Source organism: Ammospiza nelsoni, chromosome 2 (assembly GCF_027579445.1).
Source record: "Ammospiza nelsoni isolate bAmmNel1 chromosome 2, bAmmNel1.pri, whole genome shotgun sequence".
Lineage (NCBI taxonomy): Eukaryota > Metazoa > Chordata > Aves > Passeriformes > Passerellidae > Ammospiza > Ammospiza nelsoni.
This window is the reverse complement of record NC_080634.1, coordinates 94767185-94785103: the sequence shown is the minus strand read 5'-3', so window position 1 is coordinate 94785103 and position 17919 is coordinate 94767185. Positions and strand designations below refer to the sequence as shown.

Here is a 17919-nt window from a genome sequence, read left to right as displayed (position 1 = left end):
GTAAGATTTTTGTAGGGCTTTTTTCAGAGGGCATAATTGAACAAGATTTTCCATGTGTTGTTGTTACAGGATCATTGTGCATAGAGTGTGTTTTAAACAGCAAAAGGTTTCAAGTTTTATGTTGTGAGATGTCTGAGACAAACTTTTTTGGCTGTTATGGGCACATTGCAATCTTGAAATACAAGCTTGAGAACCAAATGCTCTTTGAGAAATAGAATAATGAGATACATTAGAAAGTTCAAAGTGACAAAGTCTGGTGATTTTTTTTTTTCTAACCAAAGCAGCAAATAAAATGTAAAGAAAAACTTGTTCTACCAGAACTAATGTTAAAATACTCTTAAAAGCAAATGCTAACAGAAAAATAATGTTATACAGGTTACTGACATGTTTTTATTGCTTGTTGTTCTCCTGAAAAATCAATGAGACTTTGAATCTGATGAGGGCTTTTGAATTGCAACCTCATTCAGTCCATTTCCTCCCTCAGAACAAAGAAGTCCATAAATATGAAGAAAAAGTAGTGTTTATGCAACTGAATATTTAGAAGTTAGTCACTTGATATTTTTCTCTCAGATATTTTGTTAGGTGTTAAAGTAAACAAATAAGATTCAGTAGAGCTGATAGTGCATCTTCTGCAGTCATGTCTCTTTTTTAAGCCAGCAAAACAAATCACAATCCCCCACTGTCATCATGGGTAAAATGTCAAATATAATCGACTTCTAGAAGTTTCTGTTTAGCATCACAGCTTTTTGGCAAGATACAGGACAGCTTCATTTGTGCAACAACAACTGGGTTTGGTTTGTCTTTCTAAAAATGATACAGGTATTTGCAGATGTTTACTTAAAAACATTAAATCCTGCTAAGGACTTGTAATTTTGTGAAGATGCTTGAAATTAGGATGGTGGCTTTGTCAGTTGATATACTTATGTTGTCATTACAATATTACACTTTAATGCTTCTCCCTTTTATTGTCTATAGCAGTAGATTCAGAGTAAACTTATTCCTCCTTCCATAAAAATACCCTAAAACAAAACCACAATGGATAACTTTGTACATGAAACCAGAAAATTAAAACCAGAACTAAGTAATGAGTGCTTTTGTTGTGACCACACTAATTATTCCTTTGCTTTTTCTGCTTCTGGGCATAATCCACTGTTTAAAAATCTGATCTCTAATTTGAGAGACCACAGTCTTGATATGACTGTAACAGTATCCATCTAAATTATAGGAAGAAATAGATCCAGTATGTAATTTGGGTTTTACTGAAATTGGCCACACAGTTGTTATCATATTAAGCAAGGTCAGTATTTCACCCAGAATGTAAAATTCCTGTTTTAAAATACAAGGCTGTAATCTGCTGGAAAAAGATAGGCATGTGTTAGTAGCACTTTTCAAATGGAAAATAAGTAATTCTGTCTACTTATTTCCTTTTTTTTCCTTTTTTTTTTCTTTTTCTAAATACAATGGAGAAATGGTTTTGCACTGAGCAAATATTTGTGGAGTAATCACCCAGTTATAATGCTGAGAGCTTTTAGTAATAGAAAAATGGGAGAGGGGACTTGTGATGGTGTATTTACTTTTTCATTTTCTTTTTTTAACAAGGAAAAGAATGAAAGGTATCTTCTTCTCTTCCCTAACATTTTGCTAATGTTGTCTGCCAGCCCAAGAATGAGTGGCTTTATCTATCAGGTAAAGTAATACATTTATGTGTGTAAAAATGTGTTGGGGGTTGTGTTCTTTCCAGATGATATTTCATAAGAAACTTGGAAGGATTATTAAACTTTTGCATTTATAAAGATGGAAGGTAATATCTGTAATAAGAAGTGATCATCTGTCTTATGAAAAACCCTAGAAGCCCAGGGTTTGATTTTCTTTGTAGCTGTGTCTGTCACCAAGGAGACGTTGTTCTTTTTAGTTTGTTAGTAGCAGCTGATGAGAGGAAGTATTGGGAGCTTTTTAGATCTGTTGGGAAACCAGTGTTGCTGCATGGGTTTGTTTGTGCTCTTTGACTGCTGCTTGAGGCTTAACAAAATTGCACAGCCCCCTTATCCTCCCATTAGTGTGAATTGGGCTGTTGCCATCAGTTTGTTTGGATGCATCCACATTTGTGTGTTATCTTAGAATCGGTGGCACACTTTCAAAATTCATCTTGTAGTTTTTTCTGTTTAATGAGCACTGAGTCACAGAGTAGGAGTTGCTTTGGAGCTCACAGACTAGATTCCATTTGGATGAAGTTGAAGTCATGCTCCAAATGTGTGCTTGAGATGCTCTAACTATGGTAAAATACCAAGTACATGGACTGACCTTCAGTCCCTGGCCCCAGCCTCGGGCTCCCCAGGGTAACAGCACCTGAAATGCTACAAGGTGGCCCTAGGGACCTTAACACCAGGTGTTTCACTTCACAAATCCTCTGCTCACAGCTGGCAGACAGAGTCTTTGAGCTGTCTCCCAAGTTTCCTAGCTGATCACTTGTGGCTGTTGTCCCACAGGCCTGTTCCAGAGGTGGAACAAATGCTGAGGTGCAGGGGTGCCATTTGTCTGGGCTCCCTGTAGCTCTAGGCTGTGTTTCACAAAAACACTTGCATCTTGGGTATGTAGTTGCAAAGATTCCTGAGAGAGGCAAATGTGCAAACCCTGACTTCCCAAGTCTTGTAAATGTTCAAATAATGCCATGTGGGTTTGGGGCATCACAGTAAAATACCAAAAGACAGGAAAAAACTGCAACCAAGTTCTAAAAGGAGACAGAGATTTCACCTACTAGAAATGCTTCTATAAAACAGAACTTGAACAGTTAATTCCTTTCTCCTGAGCAGTGATTTGCCTGCTTCAAAGGAATGCTAAAGGTTGGTGATTGGGTGTTCCTACATGATCAGCCACAGAATGTTACTACTTTTTTTTTTTTTTTTAATTAAGAGCAATTAAATTCCAAAGTTTGTGTTTGAGTTCGTACCCTACCTGCCACAATTGTAGATGGATTTGTCTGAAATGTTGCTGCATTAGGTGGTTCAAGTGGACAGTCCAGTTTAAGTTTGTGGCACTGCTAATTATCCAATGTTGATGGAAAAAGATGGTAGAAAAGGCAGGTTAGTTCTGTGTTCCAAGTGGTACAGACAGAATTTCTGGTGAGGCTAGAGTCTTCTGTACTGATTACAAAGCAGCTGACTGGAAATTTAGTATGTTAACAAGCAACATGAATTTTAACAGTCCATCAAGCTTTATTTTTCCTCTCCTATCACTTGCTTTTCTTCTTCTTCCCACTCACTTTGTCCCCTAGATGTACTGTATAAGCCATTTTCTGTGGTATGTCTTTAGCTTCTACTCAGGCCACAGCCCTTTCTTGGTGTTCACTATCCAACCATCTCTTGAAAGCAAAACTTTTAATTTCCTCACAACCTTATGTGTGATAGTCCCAGCACTGAGATTGTCTCAGATTTTAATGACTACATGTTCACAGCAAGGTGAAATTATTTCATCACTGTTTGTCTGAGATCAGAGCCCACGTCTAGAGAGCATAATGGGGGCCTCCTGGATGTTTTTTCTGAGGTTCACATCTCAGAACTGGAATGGATATGGGCAGAAGATGATGCAGTTCTCCCAGTCTTTCTCAAGGAAATTATGCCACTGGAGGCATCATCCTACATAACACCTTCCCTGTATTTCTGAATAGCCCAGTTGTTGTCAGGCTTCAAGATTTTCTGGTTGATAGTGCTGATATCTACCACAGGAGCTAAGGGGAAGAACTTCTAGCAGTGCTAAGCTGAAGTCACAAGGAGCAAGGACCATATTTCTTAGGAGGGCTGCACAATTGTTTGTTAAAAGAAGGGAAGTACAAATGATTCACAAGTTCACTTCAGTTTTCTGTTTTGATGACTTTGTACTTGTTCTTGCCCTGTGGTTCAGGTGATCTGTCACCACTGCACCCCTATATTGCCTCCCCACTTGTGTCAGCAGTTCTTGTTGTGGTTTTATGCTGTGTTATTCATGAACCAGCAAACATGGGAAAAAAGGCAAAAGAGCAAATTTTAGCTGCATTTAATAATGTACATGGCCGCCATGTTTCCTTCATGGGGAGAAGCTGCCACAAGAGAACTCCTCCTTTCTCTTTGATATCTTGGGCCTGAGCATGCTCTGTGCCTACAGAATACCAAGTGATTTTTCATTTTCAAGCTTCTAAGAAATCTTTGTCCATTCTGCTGTCTTTAGAAAAGAGGAAAACATAAAGTTGGTTTTTATTCTTTCTGCTGTGTTGGAGCCAAAATTCCACAGTACATAGTATTTGTGCTTTTGCCAGTATCTTCTGAATAGTGTTTCTGTGCAGGAGAATACAGGATGTCTTAAAGAACTTTTCTTGAAGTTTCGTTTTCAGTAAAGCCTTTCATCCCAAAAATACTTAATTTTATTTATTCATCTGTGTTTCTAAAGGGTCAAAAAGTTATCCTAAACTGACTTATTTTTCCCTGCTTGACTGGGTTTAAAATGGGATCTCCTGAAAAATTAGTATGTTCTTCTGAAGAAAACTTACAAATTTGAAGGTGATCACTGCTTTTTTTTTCCCTCAAAGTATTTCCATGAGGTGATTTAGTAGTGGCTTTATTAGAGAAATATATCTTCAGTAAATAATTGATGCATTTATTTAGTGAAATACTCTTTTATAAATTTACTTGTTCTACAGACCTTACTCTGGGAGCTAATAAGACAGTTTGCAAACAAATGTGCCTAAAGAAGAGTCAGTGTTGCCTCCAGTCATGTAATATGATCCTGAAGGTCTCAGTTTCAAGAACCCGAGACTAAGGAATGATCACTGTTGTGTTTGTATGGATTTTGTAGCCTGAGTAGGTATCAGCTAGACTTACTGACATCACAGATGTCATTTGCAGAAGCTGGAGATATGAAAAACTCCCATTGTGAGGTGTTTGTATGGATTTTTGAATGTTTTTAAACCCATCAGGGTGTATGTCAATTTACTGGGAGTATCTTTTTTCAGAGCTTAAATTTAGTATTTTCTTTAATTGGTAATGCTTTTATGTATTTTGTATTTAATGCTGATGTTATGTTTTTCTTTTTAAGGGAAAACTGCCTATGACAGGAATGACTATTACAAAGCTAGAAGACAGTGAAAACCATAAAAATGCATTTGAAATATCAGGTATTGCCCATTAGTGTTTTTATTTGCTAGTTATTCCAGCATGTACTATTTCAAACATCATATGCTCACTCTGAACAGAGGAAAAAACTTTTTATTGGGAGGGTGACCAAGCACTGGCACAGGATGCCTGGGGAGATGGCTGTCCTTGGACGTACTGGAAAGTCCCCTGGCCATGATCTCAGGCAAACAGCTCCAGGTGTCTGTGCTTGAGCAGTGGGGACCTACAGAGGTCCCTTACAGCCTCAGCCATCTGTGGTTCTTCAGGCTTTGTAACACATCTACCCAGAGCCTCACCTGAAGGCTGCTTTTTACTGCTTCTCTTAAGCAGTTAAGGAGCTCTTTGCATGGGATTCATCCTGGAATTTCTGTATCTTAATGAACGAAGGCAGTAGCCTTGGAGAAGATTTTTTGTGATGAAGCAGTTCCAAGTACACTATTTACTGAAAGAATAAGAATTCAAGAGGATCTGGAAGAGCTTTGAGCAAGATTTTTCTTCTAGAAATTTCCCACCTCTTTCTGAGAAAACAAGATGCTTCTTTAGCATCTCTGATGTTAATGATTGTTGCCATTGTGCTTATAGGTAATTTCTGTTTAGTCGTTCATTTCATCATGTATGTTCTGAGACAATTTAAAGGACAGTGCAAGGTCCCCCATTGTGGAGTTTTGTATCTTCATTAATTTCCTGGATCAGTTCTACATCCAAGCAGGTTGCATTTAAAGAAACTAATTTTGACTGTCTCAGGTATGATATCAATGCCATGACTCACAGGGGAAAAAATTGTTTCTATTGAGAAAAAATGACTTTTTTGTGATAATAGCTATGAAGCTGACCTCAAGGGGAATGCAATGGGTTAAATGGTGTCAAGTGCAGAAGTGAAAGTTATTTTTGGTTGTCATTACATTCCCAAGTGACTTTTGCCTTAGCTTTAATTTTATGCCTTCTTCTGAGAGAAGATTGGTGAACTCTTATTTTATAACTTTTCCTGTGTTGTAGTGTGCAGACTCAAGAATGACATTTTAGGTTATGTGCTGGCTTTGCTGGGGAGGATGGAGAAGCATAAGGCTAGTAAATGAGCCCGTGTCCTACTCTTGTCATTTAAGGTTGTGCTTAATTACTAGAGTTAGGGGAAAAAAGTAGAACTCCTGTGCTAGGCTAAGAATAAATACATGGAGGCGATGTGTGTTACAACCTGGAGAAGTGGGATGCTCTTGTACTGAAAATATGGTTCAAATTTTTGCTTAGTATTGAGAGGATATTGTTTTAAGAAATAAGTATCTTTTTTAATCATGTCAGATTGACTGAACTGTTATTTTTTCATTTCCTATGTTTTTCTGGTGTCTATCACCTAGGAAATATGATTGAAAGGATATTAGTGTCTTGTAACAACCAACAAGATTTGCATGAATGGGTGGATCACCTGCAGAAGCAAACCAAAGTCACAACTGTTGGGAATCCCACCATTAAACCTCACTCTGTGCCATCTCACACGGTAAGAAATTAATGAGTAGAAATAGGTTATAATTAGATTGTCTGGCAAATATAACACCATGGAAAGCCTTTTTTTCTTTTAGCCATTAGTAACAAGAACTGAATTTTGTCACTGTATTTAATAGGTAAAAAGATAATTCTGTTTTTAATTGTATGAACAAAGAATAAAAGGCTTAAAACTCAGTGTAACAGTTAACTGGGGTGAAAGAAAGTTCATTATCATTACTTTTTCTGTTTTGACCAAGTGCCTACATCACCATCTTTTAAGTATACTTAGAACAGTAGGTTGTAATTGGTGATGTACTTGACAGGCTGTGAAGAAACAGTAATTTCTTTTGGGTTCTGCATTTGAATTGTTGGATATGAATGGTTCTAAATTTAGCTCCACCCTTAGTGGTGAGAGAAGTGGGAGCAGGGCTGCTTGTAGCTGTTCTATCTTTAGTTTGTGCTCTGTCTGTGGTAGACAATGAAAAAAAATTCAGCTTCTTTTTTCCAAAAAATAATTTAGTGTAAAATTTTTTGAAGGCCAGCTGTAATAAACAAGAATTCTATAGCAAGTGGGATTATTTCACCAGTCCTTGATGACACCATGTCTCCATTATGATAATATGCCTCCTTTCCTTTCCCATCATGTTTGACAGCTTCCTTCCCACCCAGTGACTCCCTCCAGCAAGCATTCAGACAGCAAGCCAATCCCACTGACTCCTGCCTACCACACTCTCCCTCATCCCTCCCATCATGGGACCCCACACACCACAATCAACTGGGGGCCCCTGGAACCTCCCAAAACGCCCAAGCCGTGGAGCCTGAGCTGCCTGCGGCCGGCCCCTCCGCTGCGCCCTTCAGCTGCTCTCTGCTACAAAGAGGTGAGTGAGGGCCAGCAGCCAGGAACAGCACAGTGTGGCAGGCCTGCAGAGGGAAGTTTTAATTTTTGTGGTGGCTGTGTGTATGTGACTTTCCTTTAATTCTGTAAATCTCGTAAACAAAAGGAAACAAGTGAGAGTTGATCTGCAGTGCACGATTTGTATTGAAACTTTGCTGCTGTAGGAGATTCTTCTGTTTGGCTGTACTATATGCATATTTTGTAATTTGACTTGAAATCCTTCTATGCTTTCATGTGTAAGCCACTAAAGTCTCCAATGTATTAAAATTTCAATAATCCTTATACTGTTTAGCCTATAATAACATCCAAAACCTGTCTTGATCAACTTTGGTAGGTCCTGCTTAGTCACCTTTTTACTTTCTTGTTCTGTGTTTCCACAGAACATGCATTGCATCCTTAAGGTAAAGGGTAGATCAGCATCTTCCTTTTGTTCATGAAACTTAGTATTATTTCTGTAAATTACCATGACCACATTTTGAGCAGAAATGCTGCTGGGTTTCCTGTTTGTTTGTGGGTTTTGTTTGTTTGTTATGTTGGTTTTGGGTTTTTTTTGTTTTTTTTTTTTTTTTCCCCTGTAGACCTCTGTAAAAATAGACCTAGACTTTTACAGATTTGGGCTTTGAAGAGTGTAGGACCTGCCCAGCTTCCTTGTTAGGTCCCTCTTTTACTTGCTTCCCAGTAGACAAGTGAAATGGGTTGTTTCTTAAACTGTTCAGTAAATATTCCTGCCTCTTCTCTTCACTCTAGCTCCCAAACAGGCTGAATGCCTTTGCAGCAGGTTTTATGTATATTTCTCTTAACAGAACAGATGAAATATTTGGCTGTGTATATAGTTGGAGGAAGGGTAGAGAGGAAATCAGCCATTCAAGCAAATTGAACATGGCAAAAAATATTAGTCAGCTGAATTTTGGTGCTGTTAAAAGGTTTTTAGATAGTAATTCCTGCATGCATCTTAGAAGTTAAATTTTTGAAATACTGTCTAGAAGCTCTACTTTTTATTTTTCCTGTACAGGATCTCAGTAAAAGCCCTAAAACCATGAAAAAGCTGCTTCCCAAACGCAAGCCAGAGAGGAAACCATCGGATGAAGAGTTTGCACTGAGAAAAAGTAAGAGAGACTTGAGCAAATATCTGCATAACACAAAGACTGGAATTAACATCAGTTTAATTTCTGTAAGAGTTAGGTGTACAGTGTAAGCAAGTCACCTGGTTTCCTCTCTCATGTCAGGGGAGAGGGGTAGGTGTGTCCAGGGATGGTTTGTTATAGTCACCTTCTGCTGTGATGGCATCTGTAGAGCTTTACTGATTGCTGCAGTGGGCGTCTGCTTGTGAAGTGCCTATTTCTGTTTGTTACAGAAGGAAGGGAGGTTCACTAGGGAGGTTCACAGGTGAAGTTCAGTGAGCTAAACATGTCTTTTAGTACTGTAAGCAACAAGGTGAGGATGCTGAACCACTCTTGCAGAATACTTTGTAGCTATGTTCTTTAGTTGGTCTTGGTAGGAGCTTCTGCTGTCCTGGGTGTTGGAAAGCTGGTTATTGGTGCTGATTTGAAGACAAGTTGCTTCCATAATCACTACTCCTAGGATCCAATAGTCTTCTCTTGTCTCCTGTGAATAATATCTGTAACTAAATAAATTACGACTATTTAGGCTGCCTGAAGTCTGAAGAAAAACGCTGATCTGAGAGAGACTTAGTAATGTACAGAAAGAGAGAGGTCAAAATCTGGATGTTGGGATAATTTAAAGTGGAGGGAGCATTAATGTTATCAAGCAAGCACAGTATTCACTTGTCAGTGTTGCTGTAATTCTTCTATAGAAATGTGTGTGGATGAATAATCAGATTACTTGTATCAATAAAAGGGTGTTTTATTGGAGAGATTTTTGCTGTAGCCTTTGCTTCTCTGAGTCTTTCTTTTTCTCATGGACTTTTATTGAAGAGTCTGTGCCACGAGTGTTCAGTGCAGGAAGAGTGTTATTGTGGCAGTTGTCTCTCACAGGCTTATATAGAGCTGGAGAGAAAGAGCTTTTCCTCAGGGTGCTCTTGGTTTGTCTGAGGTGTTAGTCCTTCTGAATGTTCTGTGAATGTCATGTGGCAAAGGTTAAGGTAATGAGTAGAATGATTCTCTGTTCACGGATGAGCAAGTGGATGTTGTAGTTCAGGATGTTTTATCCTTACAGCAAGGTATTTGTTTAGGAAAAATGAAAGTACTGTATTACAGTATCATTTCAGATGTTGGAGAATGGAGATTCAGTAGTTGTAATGATGATGAAGAAGCTGTCAACTTGCAGGTTTAGCAATTGTTAAAGAACACAATGGGAGGAGTTTAGGATTTTTACTTGGGAGAAAGAAGGAGTCTGTAGCTTGCAAATACACTGTTCTACTCCTGATTTGATAACTTTTATTCAAAGGTGTTTTTTGGTGTGTTTCTTACATATTCTTGGTATTCATCTTTCCTAATCAGTAATTAGAAGCTTCTGTTAGTGTTTCTTCAACTTTCTCAACTTTTTTTTGTGGAGCTATAAAAGTTTCCTATTTCTGTCAAACTTAAAGCATTGGTAAAGAGGTCTGGGTTTTGTTACTTCTCTTGTCAGGAATCCAGAGGATTTATGGGCTATGTTTTGAGAGCTGCTGTGTCAAATTAGCATTTCAACAGACGAAAGAACTGAGATGTTTCAACTGACTGCCCTCAAAATGCTATTTCAGAAGTGTAGTATTTGCCCTGCTACTGTAATTATATGGTGCTGCATTGTAACTACAAAATCCAATTATTTTTCCTGCCTTGAAAGAGGGATAACCCATACTTTAGAGTTCTTGCATCTCTTAAGCTGTAGGAAAATTATATTGGGTCAAGATAATTTCTGCAGTAGCTAGCTTGTCCCAACAAATGTTTGGAAAGTTGGCTTTGTTCTGGTGATAATAAATCACAAAACCCAACAGGATGCATTGGCTGGCAGAGAATACAACTGCATTTTGATGTTGAAGGCTCCTCAGATTCATGAAGCAGGAAATCTTCAAACCTAGTTATTTCACAGGGGAAAAGAGGAAAAATGCTTTTAAAACAACAAATTGACTTTTATTGCACATAGACTTCTGCTTTAATCTAAAGTAATAATGGTAGAGGTTCACTCTATTGTCAGTGAACAATTTGACACTATTTTTACTGAGTCACCCCATGAGATTCACTGTGGAGCTTTACCTTTTGGAAAATGTTGCCATGTTAAGCTTGAATAGTTAAATTTGTTCAGTAGTGCTATTTCTGTTGAAGTCTGAATAGTTTAGAGTTGTCACTTTTCACAGATATATGTACATGATAGCAGCATGTTCCCTTCTCCATGCTGCACTGAAGTTATGCTGTTAATTCTGAGTTCTGTTTTCAGTTGTGTGCTGTTGGGGGGTAAATATGATTTTATATATATACATATATACAAACACACACACACACATATATATATATATATATATATATATATACACAGATGCAAAAAGTTTTCAAGATGTTTTATGTGAATTAGTGTTCTGTTCCTTGATCATTTGATTAAAATAATGGAATAGTATGGATATTGAATTGTGTGTTTATATAAAAACTTCAATATACAGGGGTTTTTCAGTAAAATGACTGGATTAGAATGAGAGTCCTCACACTTCAAAACACATTCTGTACAATATCAGATGCTCAGAAAATTTCTCGAATGTGTGGGTGGTTACTCTGAATTGAATTATTTCTAAGCATTTCAAAATAGCATTTGTCTTTTTAGACTGTTACTTTTGTTCATTGAAGTTTGATTTTTAAAATGGTATGATTAAAACAATTTTCAATGGTTGATTAGGCTGAACTTTGGACTCAACTGAACTGTACTTATTTACAAAGGCTTTTCTATATTAAGAAACATGCCCATGTTTAAAATTCTGTTTTTCCCATTGATTCTAGGTACAGCTGCTTTAGAAGAAGATGCTCAAATTCTTAAAGTCATTGAAGCATATTGCACAAGTGCCAAAACACGTCAGACATTAAATTCAAGTAAGTTAGCCATTTCTACCTATTTCAGTACTTTCTAGCTAAAACATCAATAAAATAGTTTGCAAAAGAGAGTTCTGTATATTCTCAGGCCTTTGCAAATAGTAAGTTGGACCTGCAAATAATAACCTGTTTCTGGTTTAACATCAATGTCAGGTGTTTATGTATTGTATGCCAAGGACCGTGGTTAGAGGCTATAATTTTTTCAGTATTTTGAAACAATCAAAAACAACAAAAACCTAAATGTAGCTACTTGTCATGGTTTAAAATTTTACTAAAGCTTTACCAATGAATAAGAGATGTCTGAACTGAATATAACAGCTAATCAGTGTGCTTTTGGATAAATTTCAAGAAGCTGGTAAGTAGGAGGAATGATGAAGTCATTGTAATTTTGGAGGACTGTATTTTTGTTGTCTTCTGTTCAGCAAAGGCTTTGTCCATGGAAAAGTAACCTAGGCCGATAAAAACTTCTTTAATTTTATTGTCACTAGTTGTTTTCAGTATTAACTACAAATTTTAATCCCGTCTCATAATTTCAGGAGAAATTGTTCTCAGATGTGTGTTGCTTAAAGCCATTTTTAGTTTCTCAGATCAATACCTAGCATATTGAAAGCCTGTAACGTGCCTCTGGGGTCCTACTTCATTTAATCCAAATCAAGGTTGCCATGTGGAGTTCCTCTGTATTGTAAGTAAAACATTGCTCAAAGCAGGGGAGTCCACCAGCATGTGTTCCATTTACACAAGGAAGGAGAAAATGCTGTTGCCTTTGTTCCTTTTTGCACTGTTGAATACAAATTTAATTTGGAGATCCTTGGAACACAGTATAATGAATTTGAGGTACTTGGCTGGTTTTGCTGGAACTAGAAGGCTGGACATTTTAACTTCTTGTCCACTAAAGATGTTTAAATTTTGCAACATTAATCACTCTTACTGCTGCCTACAGTGCTCTAGGCCTGTTTTGCTTCCAAGCAAAAGCACTTCATGCTGACAGTTGAAGTCTTGAAACACAATTGCAGACTTAGTTATTGAATTTTCCTAATACATGTTTATTTGCTATTGCCACCTTGAAAAAAATACAGCTACTTTGTATTCCTATGTAACTTACTATGGGAATATGGTAATTATATTAGACTGTAAAAACTTCTCAAATAACAACAAAAGCCCTAATTTTAATCTTTGGGTCTTAATGAACTGTAGCTCTCCAAGATCATGAAATCAGCTACTACTACTGTTTTTTAAATACTAATCTCTTTATAGTCCTACAGTCATTACAGTAGTGTGTTTAATTGGATAAAGGGAATGAATGAGTTCAAAGTTCTGAAGATATGCTGTTGTTCCAAACAAAATCAAATGAGATGATTGCTGTTTAAACACCTCAACTGTGTTCTGTTATTTCCAAGGATAATGTGACAAGAAATGGTAGGGAAAACATTTGCACTTGCACAGTAGTGTGTGTGTGCAGATATGAAGTGGATATGATTTTTTTTTTTTGCTTGCCTATTTTTCCTGTCTATGTATATTTCTTAAATATACATAGTGCTGTGGGTATCATTGCATACATCAGAAGTCAGCTCTTTTATTTGCTCTTAATTGCAGCAAGAAACAATTTTTATTGATTAGGCACACAGCTGCTGTTTGGAAAGCATAGTGTTGGCACCTAAGACTAGGTTTCAGAAGGTCCATTTGTAAACTGGAATTGGAAATGGGGGAAGAACCTATAAAGCTGAAATTGCTTCTGTTGGAGCAGTAGTCAGTGTAGAATAATAGAATGAGAGAGTTGCCTTTCATCTGTGAGGTATGCTGGTTTTTACATACTCCATTCTTAATATTCTGCCTGTCCCTGACAGCACTCACTGGGTAATTCCCCTACTGCACCTTAATCTGCTGCTTTTGGCAGTGTCAGTACAGCAGAGCTATGGCATCAGTGCAAACTGGTAAGGTGTGGTATTAGAGGTAGCAAAGCAGCTTTTTATCAGTTTTTTTAGGTGGGAAAAGGTGGGATTTAATTTGGGTAGGTAGATGGAAATGAAAGAGCAGAGTCTGACTTTCTCGTGCTTTTTGTACACTGAGCTTATTTTGCATTTCTGCTTCAAATGAAGACTTAAAATCCTCTGCAATATCATGGTGGCTTATAACATGGCCACTTAGATGGCTTCAATCCTTGGATATTGCCAGGCCTTGAAAAATTGAAAAACCTGTCCTTACTATGTTTGACCAATGACCCTAGAAATCTAAAAATATTTAACTGGCGGGGATGGACTCAGGCATGTAGGAAGAGGTGTGTGAGGGGTCAGAATAGGCTAGGCTGTGTCACTGTTAGGCTCTTGGCCATGTTTTTCTGTGAGTTAATTTGCCATGTGGTTTAACAAATAACAAGGGGTATGGGCACAGAAAAAAATATGCTTTGACAGTCTCCTTCAATGGGTGCAAGGTGTTGCTGCTGATTTAGTAATCAGCAGCTCTGCTCTGCATGAGAACCTTTGCTTTTCTTTTTCCCCCTTCATTTTCCTCTTCACAGTGGTGACACAAGCACTTCTGTTGGCTGTGTTGTGAGCTGGTGGGAAAATTACCTGCTTGAAAAAACTAACCCTGCAAAAGATTTTTTCATCTGAAGCTGTTTCCTGACCTGGCTCATGAAGCAGCTGTACAAAAGACTGTGTCATTGCAAGGGAGGGAAAGGATGAGGTACAGATACGTGATGGGGAAGGGACTGTTGCTTTTCACATTGGTGCTGGATCATGCTGGCTTACTGTGTTTGTTTACTGCTCTGTGCCCAGTCAAATCCTCCCCAGACCAGAACTGACTCTGTATTTCAAAAGAACCTGACTTCCTCTTCAAAAATTCTACTTTCAAACAATATTTTGTTACTCAAAATTCTCAACTGAGACTGCCTAGAAACTTAAAAACCACTTCAAAATTGTATTGTAACCGTTCAAACATTATGTGCTGAGTGTAATTTATACCTAAACCCCAAACAAATTTGAAAAAAAAAAAAAAAGAAAAAAACCAACTTTGGTGCCTTTTTAACAATATTTTCTCTTTTCCTTCTCTTCCCATCACCTTTTTGCTTTTATTTCATGTGTTTGGTTGTGGCTATTCCTTACGTTCTCCTCCTCATCCCACCTCTGCCTATCCACATCCACCATTTCATTTCACCTATACATCCTTAGCATGGCAAGGCACTGACCTGATGCATAATCACGTCTTGGCTGATGATGACCAATCAAGTCTAGACTCCTTGGGTCGTCGCAGTAGCCTTTCTCGTTTGGAGCCTTCAGACCTCTCAGAAGACTCTGACTATGACAGTATATGGACAGCCCATAGTTACAGAATGGGGTCTACATCTCGTAAGAGCTGTTGCTCATATATCTCTCACCAGAACTAATGCACTTCTGAGCTTTTTCTTAACAAATGCTTGTTGTATCACAGCCTGCTTTTCTTAGATGTTTTCTTGCTGTTCCTTGTCTCTTTAATGTGATATTTTAACAACTTCTGAGGGAGCTCCTGAAACTTCAGTTATACCTGGTGGAAGGCTCTATTGTCAATTCAGTACACGTAAAAAAAAAGTAATTCTAAAAAGTGTATATCCTGTTAAGGATGATACTTCTTGAGGGTTTTTTAAACTGACAGATGTTAATTTGTAGCTCTGAATGGTCTTTTTTTTCTTTTGACTTGGTCAGTGTAGTAACAGGTCCTTTGTTCTGCTTTTATTTTGGATAAGCACATTTTTATATTTTGTACTGAAGCCATACTGGTTTGAGAGCTGAGTGCCAGCTATATGGAAATACCGTAGTGGTTGGATTTTCTACGTATTATTAACAAAATACATAGCTGGTAGAGTAAGTGAAATGCAGCCTAAGAATAAGCAGTACAAGAGCTGTAAAATCATTCAGATACTCACATATCTGGCCTGTTTGTTTGGAAGAGCATTTGCTAATCCATAAAAATTTCTGGTTTTATACTGCTGTCTTTTGCTCATTGCTTAAAACGTTTATATGAAGGACCTTGCTGCTCTTTCCCCACCCCAGTTCAGCAATTGTCATGAAAACCTGGCAGTCCATGCTCATTACATGCAGTGTTTTGGTACTCTCATGTTACCTGTGGTCATACTGTCACTTTACTGTGTGCAGTAGTGTGGCAGAAAGCAGGGTTTAGATGTTTACTTGCCTGTTAAAATACCCAACTGTCAACTCTCAATTGACCATTCTTCTTGAAAAGACGAGAGGAAAATGATTCCCCTGATGGAGGCTCCAGTGTTCAGCATCTGAAACTCTAGGTACAACTGTGATCAAATTGGCTTGCTTGAAGTTCTGAATAATAGAATGCTTGGCTTTTGGGTTGTACTGTTTGGAGCATGTCTGTGACAGATTTTATTGTGTCTTGTAACTTCTCTCATAAGCAGGTTTGTTTTCAGCAGCAGCTCTTCACTTACAGTCATGTTGGCTTTTTCAGAGAACTGTGACATGCTGTGCACAGCTGAAGGTCTCAAACCTGCACCTGGGGCACTGCTGGGGTGAACTGTGTGTGTGCTCTGACTTGTTAAAGTAATTGGCATCAAAACAAAAATGGCATGTTTTCCAAATCTTTGTAAGCATTAGGGAAAAGTGTGGTGAAAGTGATGAAAGGACAGAAACAGTTCTCAGTTTTGCCAGGGCTCCCAAGTGCAACACCCTTATCACTTTTCACAGAAGCATGCTATCCAGTGTTCAGGTACTACTCTATGAACAAGTTCAGAGTAATTGTGATGAAATTTACCTGCAGCCTGGCAACTTGATCACATTGTTTAAAAGGTAATCAATACCTCTCTGCAGGTCACATGATCAGAAAGTTGCAATTGCTAGACGTGCATGATTCCAGAACGTGGTCAGGGTGGAGATGATGTTTCAAGGCATTTCATGTCTTCAATTTGCCTTCAGTCTTGTTTGATCCCCTGCTTTATCCTCTCTCACTGTTGCTGGCATTCTGTAATGTGACTAACAAAAGCAGTAGTGCTTACCAAGGAGGGTTTTCAGGGGTGCATTTTACTGCTGGTCATATATTAATCTAATGACCAGGAACTTGTGTATGTTGAACCTTTTGCAAATGGAGGAGTCTTGCTTAGAGAAATGAAATAAGTATATCTGCTCCATATCATTTCACAGCACATTTGTAACCCACTTCACTCCTTTCTTCTTTTCAGTCAGTTTTTTTGTTTTGTTTTTTTAACATATATGGAAAGTACGGATTGTTTTTTGCCCTGTTTCTTATGATGTGGTGTTCTAGTTGAATAATGTTTTCTGCACTGGATAAATGATAATTCTTTTATGTCTGTTTCATGTTATGTAGTGTAAATATGAGTTTGTAATACAGTTGTTGCACTTGAACTTACCTTATCACACAGAAAGTTTTGTTATCCAGATCTGAAGATTTTGACTTTTTATGCACCAAAGCTTTGACAGTTTACCACCTTTAATTATTGTAGCATTTATGTCATTAGGTACTATCATAATTAGGATCTCTCATATTGTGTATTCTCATATTAACATCACAGCACATTTAAAACCATTCTACATCTTCAACATTACAGGCTGTAAACTATTGTGAACTGATCAGGAGTATTAATTCAAAATGTTTGAAACAAAAAAAGGATAAATGTGGAAATGATGGTATTCAGTCCAAAGGTTCAGTGTTTCTATTTCTGTGGAACTTTAGTCATGGTAATAACAGTACCTTATGTTTATGCAATTCTGTAAATTGTATGTGTACAGTTACAAATACACTGGAAGGATGGAGAACCTGAATTGGAAGGTAGGTTCAAGCCATTGTCAGGCCCTCTTCTCATGGCTTATGCAGTGTTCCCATATCAATTAGTACTTACCATAAGCTGAAGCCAGCCAGTATTGATTGGGTGTTTTGCATAATCTTGCCAAAACACAGTAATGTGTATATAGTGACGTAAAACATAGAAAGAGTAATATATATTGTGCACTTCATTTGTGAATGAGAGAAGTCATCTTTAGTAGGTGACTGCCTTTGGAAAATGCAAAATGGATGTATATCTGAATGTTTCATTGTACTGTACAGTAATGCATATTGTTTGTGGTTGCATATATCAATTAAGTGTTTTGTTTTATATGAAAAGGACATCTGTTATGTACAGTTGAAATAAATTTTGCATTTGCTAGACTGTGACTTTAATATTTAATTATTACACAGGGGGAAAGGACATCAGAACTTGTAACTTAACACATCCTCTTCTCCCTATGCCTGCTTTCTCCTCCTCCCTTCTTCCCAGAGGAATCAAATGCTGACGTGAAAAACCTTTTTTGACATAAGTGTGTAATCTTTGTTTAATGTCGTTCGCATCTACAGGAAATTCAGTGTAATGGGAAGTATGTGTTCTTCTATATCC

General features: G+C 37.7%; 1 protein-coding gene across 3 annotated transcripts in view; it reads left to right on the top strand.

Annotated features, from left to right (window-relative positions):
• Positions 1–17919, top strand: part of ARHGEF7 (Rho guanine nucleotide exchange factor 7) — a 116122-nt gene that overhangs the window by 85158 nt on the left and 13045 nt on the right. For 2 of the 3 annotated variants that reach the window (XM_059493091.1, XM_059493102.1), the window contains exons 13-19: positions 1600–1686; positions 5065–5143; positions 6494–6633; positions 7274–7498; positions 8528–8621; positions 11442–11531; positions 14699–14875. In XM_059493091.1, the coding sequence (XP_059349074.1) occupies positions 1600–1686; positions 5065–5143; positions 6494–6633; positions 7274–7498; positions 8528–8621; positions 11442–11531; positions 14699–14875 (892 nt within the window). The remainder of the gene's footprint in view (positions 1–1599; positions 1687–5064; positions 5144–6493; positions 6634–7273; positions 7499–8527; positions 8622–11441; positions 11532–14698; positions 14876–17919) is intronic. The other variant, XM_059493097.1, reaches the window with a different exon arrangement.